Genomic DNA, 15,013 nt, shown 5'->3' with positions numbered 1-15,013 from the left:
GAACCAATTCACTTTGCCCTCACGTTTCACCCATAACATCTCATACAATGGCTAAGTGTTTGTAACTTACAATCGACTACAGTGAATGATTCTATTTGATTCGTTGTGTTTGTAATATACTTAAAATCTCATGTATCAGATTATGTTTGCAGTTAGACTTTGATGCTGCTTCGTCTCTTGTCTGACTAACAGGATTAGAATTAATCTTCAGTAACCCATGCTTGTCGTAAGAGGCGACTAACGGGATCGGGGGGCCATCTCGCTGACTTGGTTTACACATGTCATCGTGTCCCAATTGCGTAGATCGATGCTCATGCTGTTGATCACTGGATTGTCTGGCCCAGACTCGATTGTTTACAGACCGCCGCCACATAGCTGGAATATTGCTGAGTGCTGCGTAAAACTGACATGCGCAGGGTACGGATGAAACCAGTCGTTAGCGTCACGTAATGCTATGACGATCTCGCGAGATTTATGACGTCGCTATGACGACAGTTTCACTTCTGATGCCGCCATTTTGACGCTATCATACCTTTGTGCTATTGCTGAATTTCTGCTGACATTTGCCTCACGATCTGCTCATCACCAGTTATTGTCACTATGAACTCCTACACCCAAGGTATTTCTTTATGTCTACACTACTTACTGTTGCCTTTTTTGCTTTCTTTTATGACCTATTTACTTTATTCATCCTGATGTAGGGAAACGAAGAAACTTCCAGAACATCCTGACAGCTGCCATCAAATACTGACCTGTCCTAGAATCTTTCTCACATTAACTGAGGCCTTTCAACCATTCAGAGTGTTAACATACAACAGGAATATAACGTCCGCTACACACAATTATATAAAAATGAGCAGTTTACTCTCATAACTGGTGGTTATTGAGGTTTTATTGTATGGATACCCATGCCAATGTTCTGTAAGGTTCGCAGGCTTGATCACGCCTGAAATTTGGAAATGTTAACCTTAACCCCCTGCATCAAGGGGGTTAAATGGCCTAATTGCCAGTGATTTGAACTAAAAGGGTCCTATATGTAGCAAAACTTGTGCACTTTTAATAAAATACTTCTACAAATATCTCGCAATAGCAGTGTGTCACAGGGACATATATGTCCTTCCCCTTCAACCCTCAATTTCAAGTCCAATAAAAATCAACATATCCCACGTACACAAATACACTTCACAGTTTCGAATTCTGCGGGAAATTTCCTGTTTCTTGATACCATCCACTATTATTTTAGACAAAGCTCAAGTCCTGAAAATGACCTTTCAAAATAGGCTTCATCGAAAATGTCGCCATTTTTGACACAGTACGAAATCGATTCACATTGTTATTTGCTGTATGTTTTGAAATGTGAAAATCGGATAATTACTGTGAGTATTGAATTAAAAAAATAACATATTAATGAACACTGCTATCACTTTTACATGAAATCGCTAATGATAATTCTGAAACGTTGCCGATGAATCTAGAATCGGTTGGGATGTTTTCGAAAATACACTTACACGAACGCCGTAGAGCGCTTTCCGCCATATTGGATAGTGTTTACAAAATCACGTTTCGCGAAGGCCGGTATTGAGACGCCTATTACATCACGTATATTTCATATTAAGCTTCGAAAAATGCATCACTGAATTCCCCATACATTTTAGAATCAAATTGCAACTGGTCTTTGTCACCAATACCAACTGTCCAGATAAAATGAGACGAAACATATTGGGTGTGAAAACGAACGCTGTGCTCGAAAAGACTGCGCTGGTTCGAAATGTAAACAGACAAATTCCGATTTTACACTGCGTAGCATTTTCTGAAATTTTTCAACATTCATCCGTCTATTCATAGCTTGCAGTGGCTCAATACCTTTGGAATATGCATGGAAAGAGTATCGTAGTAAGAAATAGGAAATTATGGAAATTATAAATAGATACAATGCAATGATTTGATAATTCATAAGAAATTGTCAAAGTTTCCGTGCAGCGTGACGCCATGACTGACGCAAAATCACGCAGAACGACAAGTGTAATTATCAGCATTTCTGGGTTCTTCTCTTACTTACAGTGAAAACGATAAAAATATATAACAATACACAGATAGTCAGAATCATTCTGATTACTTACATGTCATATTTATGTACAAACGATCACTAAGTCAATGGAAGGGTCCTCGCAAAATCCTGTGTATCCTTGTCAGCAAAGCCGCCATTTTGTAAGAAATAAGTCAGCGGTAGTGATGTCATACGTCAACATTGTTGTACATATTAGGCAATTTCTTTGAGGTGAAGGTCGGTTGAACAAGAGTAAACACAATCGCCCAATCCTTCCGATTACACTGTCAGTATTATGATATATATTTTGCGGATAGTTCAGATACTTTTTCATGAAACTGACCTCAGTATCTACATTTAGCCTTGTCCAATATCATATCATACGTGCATATAGGGTTTACGGTGTTTTATTCTTTGAAAGTTTTTGATTGTTTGAATAATATTTACATAAGAAATTGACACATTTAGTGCAGTACATTATATTCTAAACTTTTACACAAGTGTTAGAAGATCAAACGTAGCCATAACTGCAATTACTTTAGTTCCTATGATGTACAATATTCAATGCATTTGAACTAATACTGCAGTTTCACATGAACATGTTAATGTCAGAACGGCGATTTGATTAAACCTTATAAGTAAAACTGATAATATTTAATGAAAATGATTTATGTATGTTATGAAATGTATATGCACACACATTTAAAGGAATTGTCTTGTTCTTTGCACGTGTGTCGTTTTATAGAGAAAACAATGATGTATATTGATTGGCCAGGTGCGCGTTTGTCGGAAACGTTTCATGATTCACTATCATTGTTTTCGATAATATAATCAATTCATATTCGATTTAAAAATATTGTGATGACAGGATATCAAACTCTAACTATATTTATACGAAAATTGTTTAAAATATATAAACCATGTCATGTCTTAATTTAGACAAATCTTACATCCATATTCTAATATATAGCACGTACTAGATCCATATATAAAAAGCTATCTTTTTTGCATCTTCCAGTGCATACTTATGAAGAGAAATAGCTACATAATCATAAATAAAGAAAATTCTTATCCTAAACAAAATATTCGGGTGTTGTGAAATGTTATTTTTCATTTACGTTAAATTGATGCCAAACAGGTGCGCGTGTTGCTCATGATAAGATACACAGTCAAACTGTCTAATTGTTGATATATTCAGGACACTATTTAAATGGAAAAACCAGTCATTTTATGTTTTGTCTAAAGAGTGTTAATTCTGACAAAGAAGCCGAGACCTTTCACACAATTAATGGAAATTAGGTGAGATATATACTAATCAGCATACCAATGTCGTCTTTTTCCGACGTCGCAAAATGCACAAAACAAGCAATGACGTCAACTAAAATGTTGTATTATTTTCAGCAATTTCATTACATTTGAAGATATGGCTAGTACTCTGGTAATAACGATGCAAAATTAGTCAAAATACATCTACACAAACAGGAGAATATGGGAATCTAAGAACTAACTTATATATCGGATAGGGCCATCCAAATCGCTATTACGTGCTTTCACATGTAGTACGTTGTCATCTTTTCTTATAAATTGTGAAACTACCAAAGCGTATCCGCTCTTATTGGGGAACTTTGAATTGGAATAGTTTGGTTCACCGTGAACAAAAAATAACGAAAATATAGCGTCCGTATCCACAACAAATACTCTCCATGTGATCTGAGTTACATTGACCTAGTATTAAGCATAACGGAGTTATGCCCCTTATCATTATACGTGTATGACCTCTCTGTCGTCGTTTGACGTCGTAGAAGAAAATCCATTTTTGACATTTATTGCGAGTCATTTTTAATGTTGAGCGCATAATGTTATGCATAAGCACATAAATCCAATTCATATACACTTATGTCGTTCAGATATCAGGCTGTATTTTCTTCGCTCACACTTTCCGTAAAGATGCCAAAATAAAAATTCGTAGCACAGTGCTTTTATCGGTGCGCGATAAAAAGCGGAGAAATTTACTGTTTTTAACGCATAACAAAAATTTGGACAACATTTAGCAAGGTCTATTTCTCAAACCGCCAAGGTAGTTGCACTTATATTTATACCAACGGATAGGAAATTTAATATTCTACATTTCTGTGTAATTTTATAGCCTTACGTAGATCCAGGACCACGCGAGCGCAATTCTCGCACAACGTTCACTTTTCAAAGCGTATGAAAATGTGCGCCTGAAAAAAACTCGGCATCAAGGGGGTTAATTAGTCTCTATCGTGAAGCAAAAATTTTTATTGTGATATATGGTATACATAATGGCCAACAGTACTCACAGAATATACCCCCTGGTTGCTTGTCTTAGCGACAGGTGACTTGTGATGAAAACAAACTAACATAATGAGTTGTGGTGGTGAATTCTAAAGGTGCTCCCAACTGACTACATACATGTTATTTATACAAATAAATACAAGAACTTTCTTCTGATCTGTATCGTAAATCACTGGGTAAAGAGCACATGGTTTGGGCCATTGGTAGACCAATGGTGTACCAAAAGAACCTGTTTAATTATGTGAGCATGATTTTCATTTATACATTGACAGCAGCATTTTACTTACACGTGCTGCTACTAAGGGAACCTTAACTCATTTAAGGTTTGGGGTAATATAATCTTGACATCAAGCAAACAGACCTTTATATATGCGCTGATACATAGACAAACTATAAGGGTCAAATTTGCACTGTACATGCTTGTTTGTTATAACGTAATTAAATAATTTGAATAATTATATACATAATCTAAATGATTGTATATATCTGCAAAGTATAGGGGTATACCTAAATGAACATGCAAGATTTAAAATGTCAAAATGAAATTATTGGTTGCTACTCATTTTAATGTCCTCATTCACTAATCATCAGTTAGGGTTTAATGAAGCCATTTATAGATGAAGGTTTGATACAGTCAGGTTCTGTTTTTTTGTTTTTTTTTAAACATACTTTTATTCATTTTTTCCCCACAGCTCTTGACCCCGTGATCGGGTTCCCTTTGAACTTTTTAAAACGGAAGTAAATAAAATATAATACTTATATACATAAAATAAATAGTTGTAAGCATAGAACATAGGGGAATACTTTAATGTCACCTTAATGAATATGCCAGATTAAGTGTCCCAACTTAATGATCACTCATTTAGATGTCCTGGTTTACTCATGATCAGTTTTGATACAGCCAGGTTCTGTTTGTTGTTTAGTTATTTCTAAGACTCTCATTCCTTCTTTCCCCAACAGCTCTTGACCTCGTGATCAGGTTCCCTTTGAACTTTGACATCTGGGCCCCTCCTCGCCAAGTGGGTGTCTTAGGGAATCCGTTATTTTATAGTTATTGTAAAACTGAAATTGTGTGTGTCTTTTATTTTGTGTATGAACTTAACCATCATTTACTAACACAATGTCATACCAACACATATACTATTAATTTGGACACTACCCTCAATGTGCATGTGTACAGTAAATACCTACACGGTATCGAAAGCACATTTGTCTTACATTATGACTATTAATCATTATTATGAACTGTTATTATGAACATCTACCCTTTTTCTCTACTTCCACCTTTCTGTCACTCTCAACTTTTCCTTCTCTCCCTCCCTGTCAGCGTCCTACTGGGAGGTACATGACCATCCTTGAACCCCTGTCTGAGCTGCCCACCCCTCCCACCTCTCTCCCTGCCCCTCTCTCTACTTCCGTTTCCCGTGATGCCCCCCACTTCGTTGACATCAACCTTGATGATGACGAAACCCCAACCCATTCCCCAGTTCGAGTCTTCCTGTCACGTGTGTCTGGATTCTTGAGGAGAGTGTTCCGGATCAAGATGGACGCTTAGAGTGACATCTTTTAATTGTTTGGATTCTTGAGGAGTGTGTTTAAGATGGACGCTGAGAATGACATCTTTTAATTGTTTGGATTCTTGAGGAGTGTGTTTAAGATGGACGCTTAGAGTGACATCTTTTTGTTTGTAATTGTTTGTGATTCTTGAGGAGGATTCTTGAGGAGTGTTTAAGATGGACGCTTAGAGTGACATCTTGCAATTGTTTGTATTCTTGAGAGTGTGTTTAAGATGGACGCTTAGAGTGACATCTTGCAAATGTTTGGATACTTGAAGAGTGTGTTTAAGATGGACGCTTAGGTGACATCTTGCAATTGTTTGGGTGACATCTTTACAAATTGTTTTGAGGAGTGGAAGATCTTGAGGAGTGTGTTTAAGATGGACGCTTAGAGTGACATCTTGGAATTGTTTGGATTCTTGAGGAGTGTGTTTAAGATGGACGCTAAGAGTGACATCTGGCAATTGTTTGGATTCTTGAGGAGTGTGTTTAAGATGGACGCTTAGAGTGACATCTTGCAATTGTTTGGATTCTTGAGGAGTGTGGTTCGAGTGTGTGACATCTTGCCACCATGGAAGCTGTGTCATATAATAATTAATTTTATTGAATCATAAATACAACATGTTTGGTGATTTTGTACATTTTTGTACATTTCGGACGTTTTTTCGGACCTTTCAGATATTTGGTGGTTTGGAATAATTCATAGATAAAAGCTCTTTGTATCATAAAAGACTATATTTCCTTGTTTATTTTGGCTTTTTCAGACAAGATTTAAATCCAGTTTTTTAAATATTTATTCGGCTCTTATGAGTATTAACTATTAAATATTGCTTTTACTTTCTAGCTGATTTGTCTTGTTTTGTTTTTGTTTTGATTGCGCGTGCGCGTGCGCTTGTAGTAGTAGTATTGAGTAGTAGTGTGTAGTGTGTGAGTAGTTACATTTATTCCAGCAATATCACACGAGAAATGGGCCTCACACATTGTAACCGTGTCTTCAGTGTGAGGCGCGCACACTATAAGACTAGGTCATCTCACCGACCCCTGCTAGGTTAAGCAATGCCACTGCACTTCTACGATAAATCCCGTGGTCACTCGTTCATCTATCACATCTATAACTGTACTACAATCTGAGTAGTTGGTCCTATGTCCTTGGTGCCCTCTGCTACGTGTTAGTGAGTGAGTGTGGTTTTGTCCCCGCTTTTAGAGTCAGATATTGATACCATACCAGGACGATGGGTACGAATACAATACTGACAGTGGCCGATACAGCTCTCTCACTTGAATATGTTTATGTCTGTGTGTGAGTTAATATATTGCAGTGATGGTTGGACCAGTGAAAACATCATTTGCCTGCCTCAGCAACGACCCACCATGGCCATGACATCAGAGCAGGGTGGCGGTGGCAGCTGACGTCTACCCTGCTGTCTTTTAGTAGATTTTGTCACCAGTGTTCTTAAGTTTTATTTCTGCACGAATCCGTTTTGTGGAAGTAGTGGCGGTACTGTAGACCACGTTAATCAATATCCCCATGCGAAAACCCCAACCATCAGATGAAAAGTAACAATATTAGAAGTCAGTTGAGATATGACGTACATTCACGCACTGCTCGATCAACAATGCCAATAGTTGTATCTATATTGGATTATACCTGTGTCAAAATGTGCGTTAAAGGTATAAATGTGATCTTTTTTAAATATTTCCAGAGTTTCCAAAGAGAGACCATTGAAGGGACAGTGTTCATAGTACGCATAGTAATAAAGCAGGACTCGAGAAATCCTATATTTCGAGTGACAGTGTTTCATAGACACTTATGATATAGTCGGGAACATGCAATGGACCTTGCTTTGATCAGAGATTTGGATGAGTTAATTTCTGTTCACAGGTTGAAGATAGGCAGCCCCGTCTCCCCGAGACTTATCAGCCATCGTCAAAGCGAACCTCTCCAGTTGATATGTATCGCGCCTGTCGTGAACATTTGTCACTGAAATGTAATAAAATATGTGGAAACGTAACTGATGTGTTTCTGTATAGCTCAGTATAAAATGTTTTGGTGTAACTACCATTTGTATGAGTGAGTGAATGCGGTCGAACCCCCTTTTGTCTGTGTGCCGGTTTGTCAACATCGTCTGTTAGGAAATCCTGAAGTGATGCAGTCATTGACACGTACGGGTATGGTACTGTCACTCCTTCAGTGTAGGGAGCCAAAGCATCAGCTAGTAGACACTGCCACGGAAACACTGAATTTTCCCGGTGGAGACACCAAAATTTGCGACCTGGGTCTCATACTGTGTTGTGTCCCTGGGCAAGGCACTTCGTCCACATTGCACTCAGTCCACCCAGCTGTTTAAAATGGGTACCTGAAAAGCGGATGTACGGACCTATACGGTCACGCTTAGCGCTAATTAGTAGCAGCTTTGAAAGTACGATTCCGTCAGGGTAATAATGTAACGCCAGAGAACAGCATCGCGTTGGATTCTAGGCGCAAAAATTAACATTATTATATTATTATTCCCAGATTTGATCGTCTAGTGAGAAGTTGGTGGTCACAATGTCTGTGTGATAAAATCTGTCGAAACTCAACTGATATGTTTTTGAATAGCTCAGTTCAATGTGTTTCGGTGAAATGATCATATGTGTGAGAGAGTGAAGTTAGTCGAACCCATTTTGACTGTGTGTTAGTTTGTCAGTTCCGTATGGGAGGACCTCATGAAGCGATACAGTCACTGTGGTACACGTGTATAGGAGGACATCCTGAAGCGATACTGTCACTGTGTGGTACACGTGTATAGGAGGACATCCTGAAGCGATACAGTCACTGTGTGGTACACTGTTTATAGGAGGACATCCTGAAGCGATACAGTCACTGTGTGGTACACGTGTATAGGAGGACATCCTGAAGTACACGTGTATGTGGAGGAAGCGATACAGTCACTGTGTGGTACACGTGTATAGGAGGACATCCTGAAGCGATACAGTCACTGTGGTACATGTAAGTACACAGTCACTGTGTATGTATAGGAGGACATCCTGAAGCGATACTGTCACTGTGTGGTACACGTATAGGAGGACATCCAGTCACTGTGTGGTACACGTGAAGCGATACAGTCACATCCTGAAGCGATACAGTCACTGTGGTACACGTGTATAGGAGGACATCCTGAAGCGATACAGTCACTGTGGGTACCTGATAGGGAGGACATCATGAAGCGATACAGTCACTGTGTGGTACACTGGACATCCTGATGCGGTACAGTCACTGTGTGGTACACGTGGAAGAAAGGACATCCTGAAGCGATACAGTCACTGTGTGGTAGGACATCCTGAAGCGATACAGTCACTGAAGCCTGATACAGTCACTGTGTGGTACATGTATAGGAGGACATCCTGAAGCGATACAGTCACTCGTGTGTGTATAGGAGGACATCCTGAAGCGATACAGTCACTGTGTGGTACACGTGTATAGGAGGACATCTTGAAGCGATACAGTCACTGTGTGGAGTGTATAGGACATCCTGAAGCGATACAGTCACTGTGTGGTACACGTGTATAGGAGGACAACCTGAAGCGAGGACATGTGTATAGGAGCCAGAACATGAAGCGATAAGCGATACAGTCACTGTGTGGTACACGTGGAGGACATCCTGAAGCGATACAGTCACTGTGTGGTACACGTGTATGGGAGGACATCATGAAGCGATACAGTCACTGTGTGGTACACGTGTATGGGAGGACATCCTGATGCGATACAGTCACTGTGTGGTACACGTGGAAAGAAGGACATCCTGAAGCGATACAGTCACTGTGTGGTACATGTGTATAGGAGGACATCCTGAAGCGATACAGTCACTGTGTGGTACACGTGTATAGGAGAACATCCTGAAGCGATACAGTCACTGTGTGGTACACGTGTACAGGAGGACATCACGAAGCGATACAGTCACTGTATGCGATACAGTCACTCATGTGTGGTACACGTGTATTCCTGAAGCGATACTCACAGTGGTACACGTGTATAGGAGGACATCTTGAAGCGATACAGTCACTGTGTGGCACACGTGTATAGGACATCATGAAGCGATACAGTCACTGTATATGGAGGACATCCTGAAGCGATACCGTCACTGTGTGGTACACGTGTATGGGAGGACAACCTGAAGCGATACAGTCACATGTGTTATGGGGAGCCAGAACATTCACTTTTAGACACTGTCCCGGAAATGCCCAGTCTGGTGAGGATTTGGTGTCCACAATGTCTGCGTGATATGTAGGATAACATAGTGATTATGTATGATCATTCCACTCTTGGCTCAAGACGTTTGTGTGCTGCAATTCTCTCACTGTTTGTTGTTTCCCTTCCTGGCTAGTGACGTAGTGTCTTAATGGGTAATGAATGAATTATGCCTCAACTGGGAACCAGCACACACCTATCCACACCCACACCCCCCAAAACCTACCGTTAAGTCCCTTTGGTCATCTCTACTGCACACATTCCCAGCCTAATGAAGATCCCAATATGTGTAATGCCAACCCATATGAATTTCTGTTCTACGGTGTACAAGTGTTGTTGCATCATGTACTTTGTATACATGTATCTACTGATTTTGAATGAATAAAAAAAAGAAAAGAAAAAATGAAGCCCATTTTTATTGTCATTATGTAATAGGTAGTGTGTCATACAGACCCTGAAACAAATAAACCCAATGTAGCCCATGCAAGGTAAAATGTGTGGCAAGTCTTACCAGTTTCAGGGTCTGTGCATATCTTCTGAATCCACAAGTGACGAGAAAGCCTGTAATTATTAATTAATCTCTTGCAGTCATCTGTGTTTAGTCTTAGCACATGGTGAGACACCCCTACCACTCCTCAAGACCCCATACTGAGTCAAGGCCTTCTATTCCTGTGCTGTCCATGACTCTAAGTGACATACATAATCTCTATGTTCTTTGGTTCATTTTATTCTTTCTCTGTGACCTAGTGGTTAAAGCATAATCTCCATGTTCTTTAATTATTTTATTCTTTCTCTGGAAGAAGTGCAGATGGGTAGCCTAATTTCCGTCAGAATCTTTATGTGATCCAGAACCCCAAACAATTATGTCCAATTATAGCCCTGGTTTTGTCTCTGAATCGAACGATCTCCTATTCTTGTCACGAGCAAAACTGCATTGTGCCTATCCCAGTCTGGGCTACCCCTGCAATATTATTCACTTTTGGTCTTAGATATGGAACAACCTTGGGTTAGTCAGTGTTGTCTTCAATATTCCAGGCTGCAGCAATATCACGGTGGGGACAATTTGTCGTATGTGGGAATCGGCGACTAACAGGGCTATCGGGTGGTCAGGCTCGCTGACTTAATTGACACATGTCTTCGTATCCCAATTGCGTAGATCGATGCTCATGCTGTTGATTACTGGATTGTCCAGACACGATTATGTACAGACCGTCGCCATATAGCTGGAATATTGCTGAGTGCGGCGTTAAACAACAAACCAGCCAAATTGACAAGTAGGTAAGTGAGTGAGAGTGTTACGCCGCTTTTAGCAATATTCCAGCAATATCAGGGCGGAGGACACTAGAAATTGGATTCACATATTTTTCCCATGTAGGGAATCGCACAGAGTTAATGTAGCTTTCCCATCCTAACGAGTTACCCATTCACAGTTGGGTGGATAGTAGACACATAGTCACAGTACTTTGTCCAAGTTTACTGCACGTTGCTGTACCCGCAACTAGGTGCTTGCATGTATTAACGTGGCCACCAACAGTGCTGTGTACTGTAGACCAGGGGTTGTGACAAAGAAAGAGTCTCACACAAAGTTGACTCCAAGGTTTTTACAAACGGTCACAGGTGGGCTCGATCCCGACACTTCAAACTTGCTGGATTACTAGCCTGGCGCCTTAGACAGTTCGCCCACCACGCCCCACGAGTACTAGTAACTTTTGCGAGTAACGCGGTGTCAAAGCTCAGATGACGATTAGAATAATGGGGGTTGTAACCTTTCTTTTGCGTACCCGTGTTTGACATAATAATTCGCAGTTGGAAGGGGACATTTTCACTGGACCATACACTGATCCGTGGCACCAAGAGGGTTAACGCCACGCTCACCAATATTTCAGCACCATGGCGACGGGCTGTCAATAATGATAATAATCTGATCTAGGAATCCAACGAATGTCAGTTGACCATCCGATTCCGTTAGTCGCCTCTGACACCAAGCATGGGTTCTTGAACAACGCCCAAACCTGAAACGAACAATTCAAGAAAGGTAAAAGATCAAGAGCGTTGTAGAGAACGAGCTAATACAGATCTTACCGTCCTAAACTTGGAGCTCCGACATCGCAGTTTGGGGGAGCCTATTATGGAACTCAACCGATATTTAGGGTTGGTCACCGATATTCCGGATTGGTCAAAAACCAACATGGCGGCCACATCACGCTTCGAGCCTTTCAATGGGCGAAAGAGGTAATAAATATTCATATTTAACATTTTTATAATTTCAGACGTCGACAACTAAGCAGATCAATTGTTGAAATATATGTTGTTAAATGACAATTGCTCTGTTAAGTCCTCAGTTTCCTAAAGTTCACACGGTTTTCAAAGAGTCATCAAATCACGGCACGATTGTCACGAATTTCATCGAAAACATAGGATTATCGTTATTAGGAACGTGTATTATAGCTTGAGAAATACTCTTTGATATCTTACCAATCAGAGCGCCATATTCAGAGTTACCATATTTGCTCTCAATTGTTGAAATTGTCCGTCTTGTGAGGCACCCCTCGCCGTTGAGTGCACGGATTGGTCACGTCTCATTTGTAAGCAGTGGGCGGGTGGGTCATTTAACGGTATACGGTTTGGTCATAGCACTTGAATGTGTTGTCATTCAATAAAAGTAGATCTCTATTTCCTGAATCCCTCAAAATTGGGACTGCAAACATTGGAACCGGTTGTGAAATTTAGTAGGAAGAATAATTGGTCTAAATAGACTTGTTGATGTTCTGTTAATGAAAATGCGTACAAGTATTTTCCCAGAAAATTCTTTGGATTGATAAATAACAATAAATACAAAGATACAGATGCTATTTTTGAATTGTTTTTAAGTCATTACAAGAGTTGTTTTCGTTGATATGTGACACTGAATCTAGTCTTGTCACATTTAAAGGAGAATACGAACGAAAACAAAACTTTTGATATTTTGTAAAGGATATTCTAAAAGTCACCTTCCGTGATTAAAAGTGAACAAAAAAGTTTGTAAAATAGCAATAAAAACACAAAAAACGTACTCATATTTCCGCCTATTACGGAAACACCCGACATTTAATGAGCAAAGGGGGTATCACGTGACATGACGTCACCAAAAAGTCCAAAGAAAGGAAAGATGCATGGGGAATTTTCCTTAGAGAAGGGGATTTTAATTACAATTTTGATGTCTTCAGGAAAGAACAGGGTGTACTGCTTCCAAAATACAGGTGAAATACCTGCCATCAAAACGTCTCTCTGAAAACACCAGAAGATCTGCAGGCAATTCGAAAATAAGGAACTTTTTTGCTGAACAATCTAAAATTCAAGGCAGTTGTTGCCTGTGAAGAATGAAAGCGAATTTCAGATAAATGGTCTGAACAGAATGAGGGAGGACTCTTGTCACTCATATAGTGAAGCAGGACTCCCTCATTCTACTCTATGGACAGAAACAGTTTGAAAATGTGGGCTCACAGCAACATAACTGGAAATACATTTCACAGAAAATGAAAGAACTGGGTCGTTTCCTTATCATGATGACGGGGACCAATAGTGCTGTCAAATCCCTTTTCCGATTGTTTGTGCCCCCAACAGTTTGACGCTGTTATAGCAGCAGTTCAAACTCTTGCAGGGTATGACCACAAGGCACACTCATTTCTCACTCCTTTATTGGCTCTGAAATTTGGATACAGTTTGCACAAATATTGCTCAATTTTGCGTAATATGGCTACTAGGAGTGAGAATGAAACTTGAAGAAAAAGCCACGGATTTTTTTTATCTGTACAAAGAAGAATGGACAGAGAGAGTCCCTGTCCATGCACATCGTACTCTAAGCACAGCACAGCAAACAGTACAAATGTTGCCCCAAAGAAGATGTTGTGGTTTTGCAGAAATATTTAGAGGAGAAGGCTCTTCAAGTTAGCAAGGACGGGGATTTCGCAGACAGATGCATAGAGTTTGCCAAGACCTGTCTTTGTCAGATAATACTTTTCAATCTTAAAAGAAGTGGAGAAGCGCAGCGTCTCAACAACTTTGAGTTAAAGCTTTGCGAAACGCACAAACACAAGAAAAGTTTCTTTGATTCTATCCGAAAAAATGGAAAAGAATCTAAAGGTAGACATCAACCATTTGGAAATGTAACATTTTCCAAAGTCAATTAATAGTTCTGTGAAAACCCACTCACTGCCCAGAGATTATTCTTCCAAAATGATCAAGGGCACCCTTTTGGTACAAACTAAAAGGTGACTTAAAGGCGAAAGACAATGTCAACAGAGAGAAAGGTCAAGGTCAGCATTCTTGACAATTTAAACATAGTTGTAGCAGGCATCAGCTTTTGAGGCATGATTTTCTCCACAGTATGAAATGTTACACAATCTTTATCATGAAATGTCTGCCACGTGTCTCAAATGTGAAAGTATTCTTTGAAGTCATGAAACATTGTTGTATCATTCAGTGTTTACTTAACTTATACAATGTTGATGCCCGTTGGGAGGAGAGCTACAATTTTTTTTATTATTTCATTATGAAATTTTCATTACAAGTGTATAGCTCTTAAGTTTGGGATCTCACAATGAAAATGGTGAGCTCAAGATTTGGTTTAAACGAGCTTTATACTCGGCCTGAAGTTTGTCTTGAATCTAGGCGTTCTGGAGCTTGTCTCGAACTTGTATTCCAAGATAGGTGTAGGCCTGATCTTCCATAAGATGCTCCATAACTACTCCATTCACTACCTTGTCACGTTTCAAACGAAGAGTATTACAAATGTCATGCCAATATCATTAGAAAAGGACTCGAAAAGGAGAACCTGTTCTTTCAAATTGGTATCTCCTTTGGCAAGGAGCTCGATGTCATCCATGT

At 39.7% G+C, this 15,013-nt stretch overlaps 1 protein-coding gene across 3 annotated transcripts; it reads left to right on the top strand.

Moving 5' to 3' along the window:
- The first annotated feature begins 495 nt into the window (after positions 1 to 495).
- On the top strand, positions 496 to 7,931 carry LOC124266788. Of its 3 annotated transcripts, XM_046701596.1 has the most exons (3): positions 496 to 619; positions 5,324 to 5,382; positions 5,691 to 5,945. In XM_046701596.1, exons 1-3 carry the CDS (start codon positions 601 to 603, stop codon positions 5,916 to 5,918), a joined length of 306 nt encoding a protein of 101 aa, XP_046557552.1. In that variant the 5' UTR covers positions 496 to 600; the 3' UTR covers positions 5,919 to 5,945. The 3 variants fall into 3 exon arrangements, 1 of the variants encoding a protein (XP_046557552.1); XR_006895856.1 differs by lacking the exons at positions 5,324 to 5,382; positions 5,691 to 5,945 and adding an exon at positions 7,802 to 7,931; XR_006895857.1 differs by lacking the exons at positions 5,324 to 5,382; positions 5,691 to 5,945 and adding an exon at positions 7,809 to 7,819.
- Positions 7,932 to 15,013: the final 7,082 nt, after the last annotated feature.

This window comes from Haliotis rubra, unplaced genomic scaffold, assembly GCF_003918875.1.
Source record: "Haliotis rubra isolate DU_JTF1 unplaced genomic scaffold, ASM391887v1 Scf100, whole genome shotgun sequence".
Classification (NCBI taxonomy): Eukaryota; Metazoa; Mollusca; class Gastropoda; order Lepetellida; family Haliotidae; genus Haliotis; species Haliotis rubra.
The sequence above is the reverse complement of the archived record's forward strand: the minus strand, read 5'-3'. Positions and strand labels throughout refer to the sequence as shown.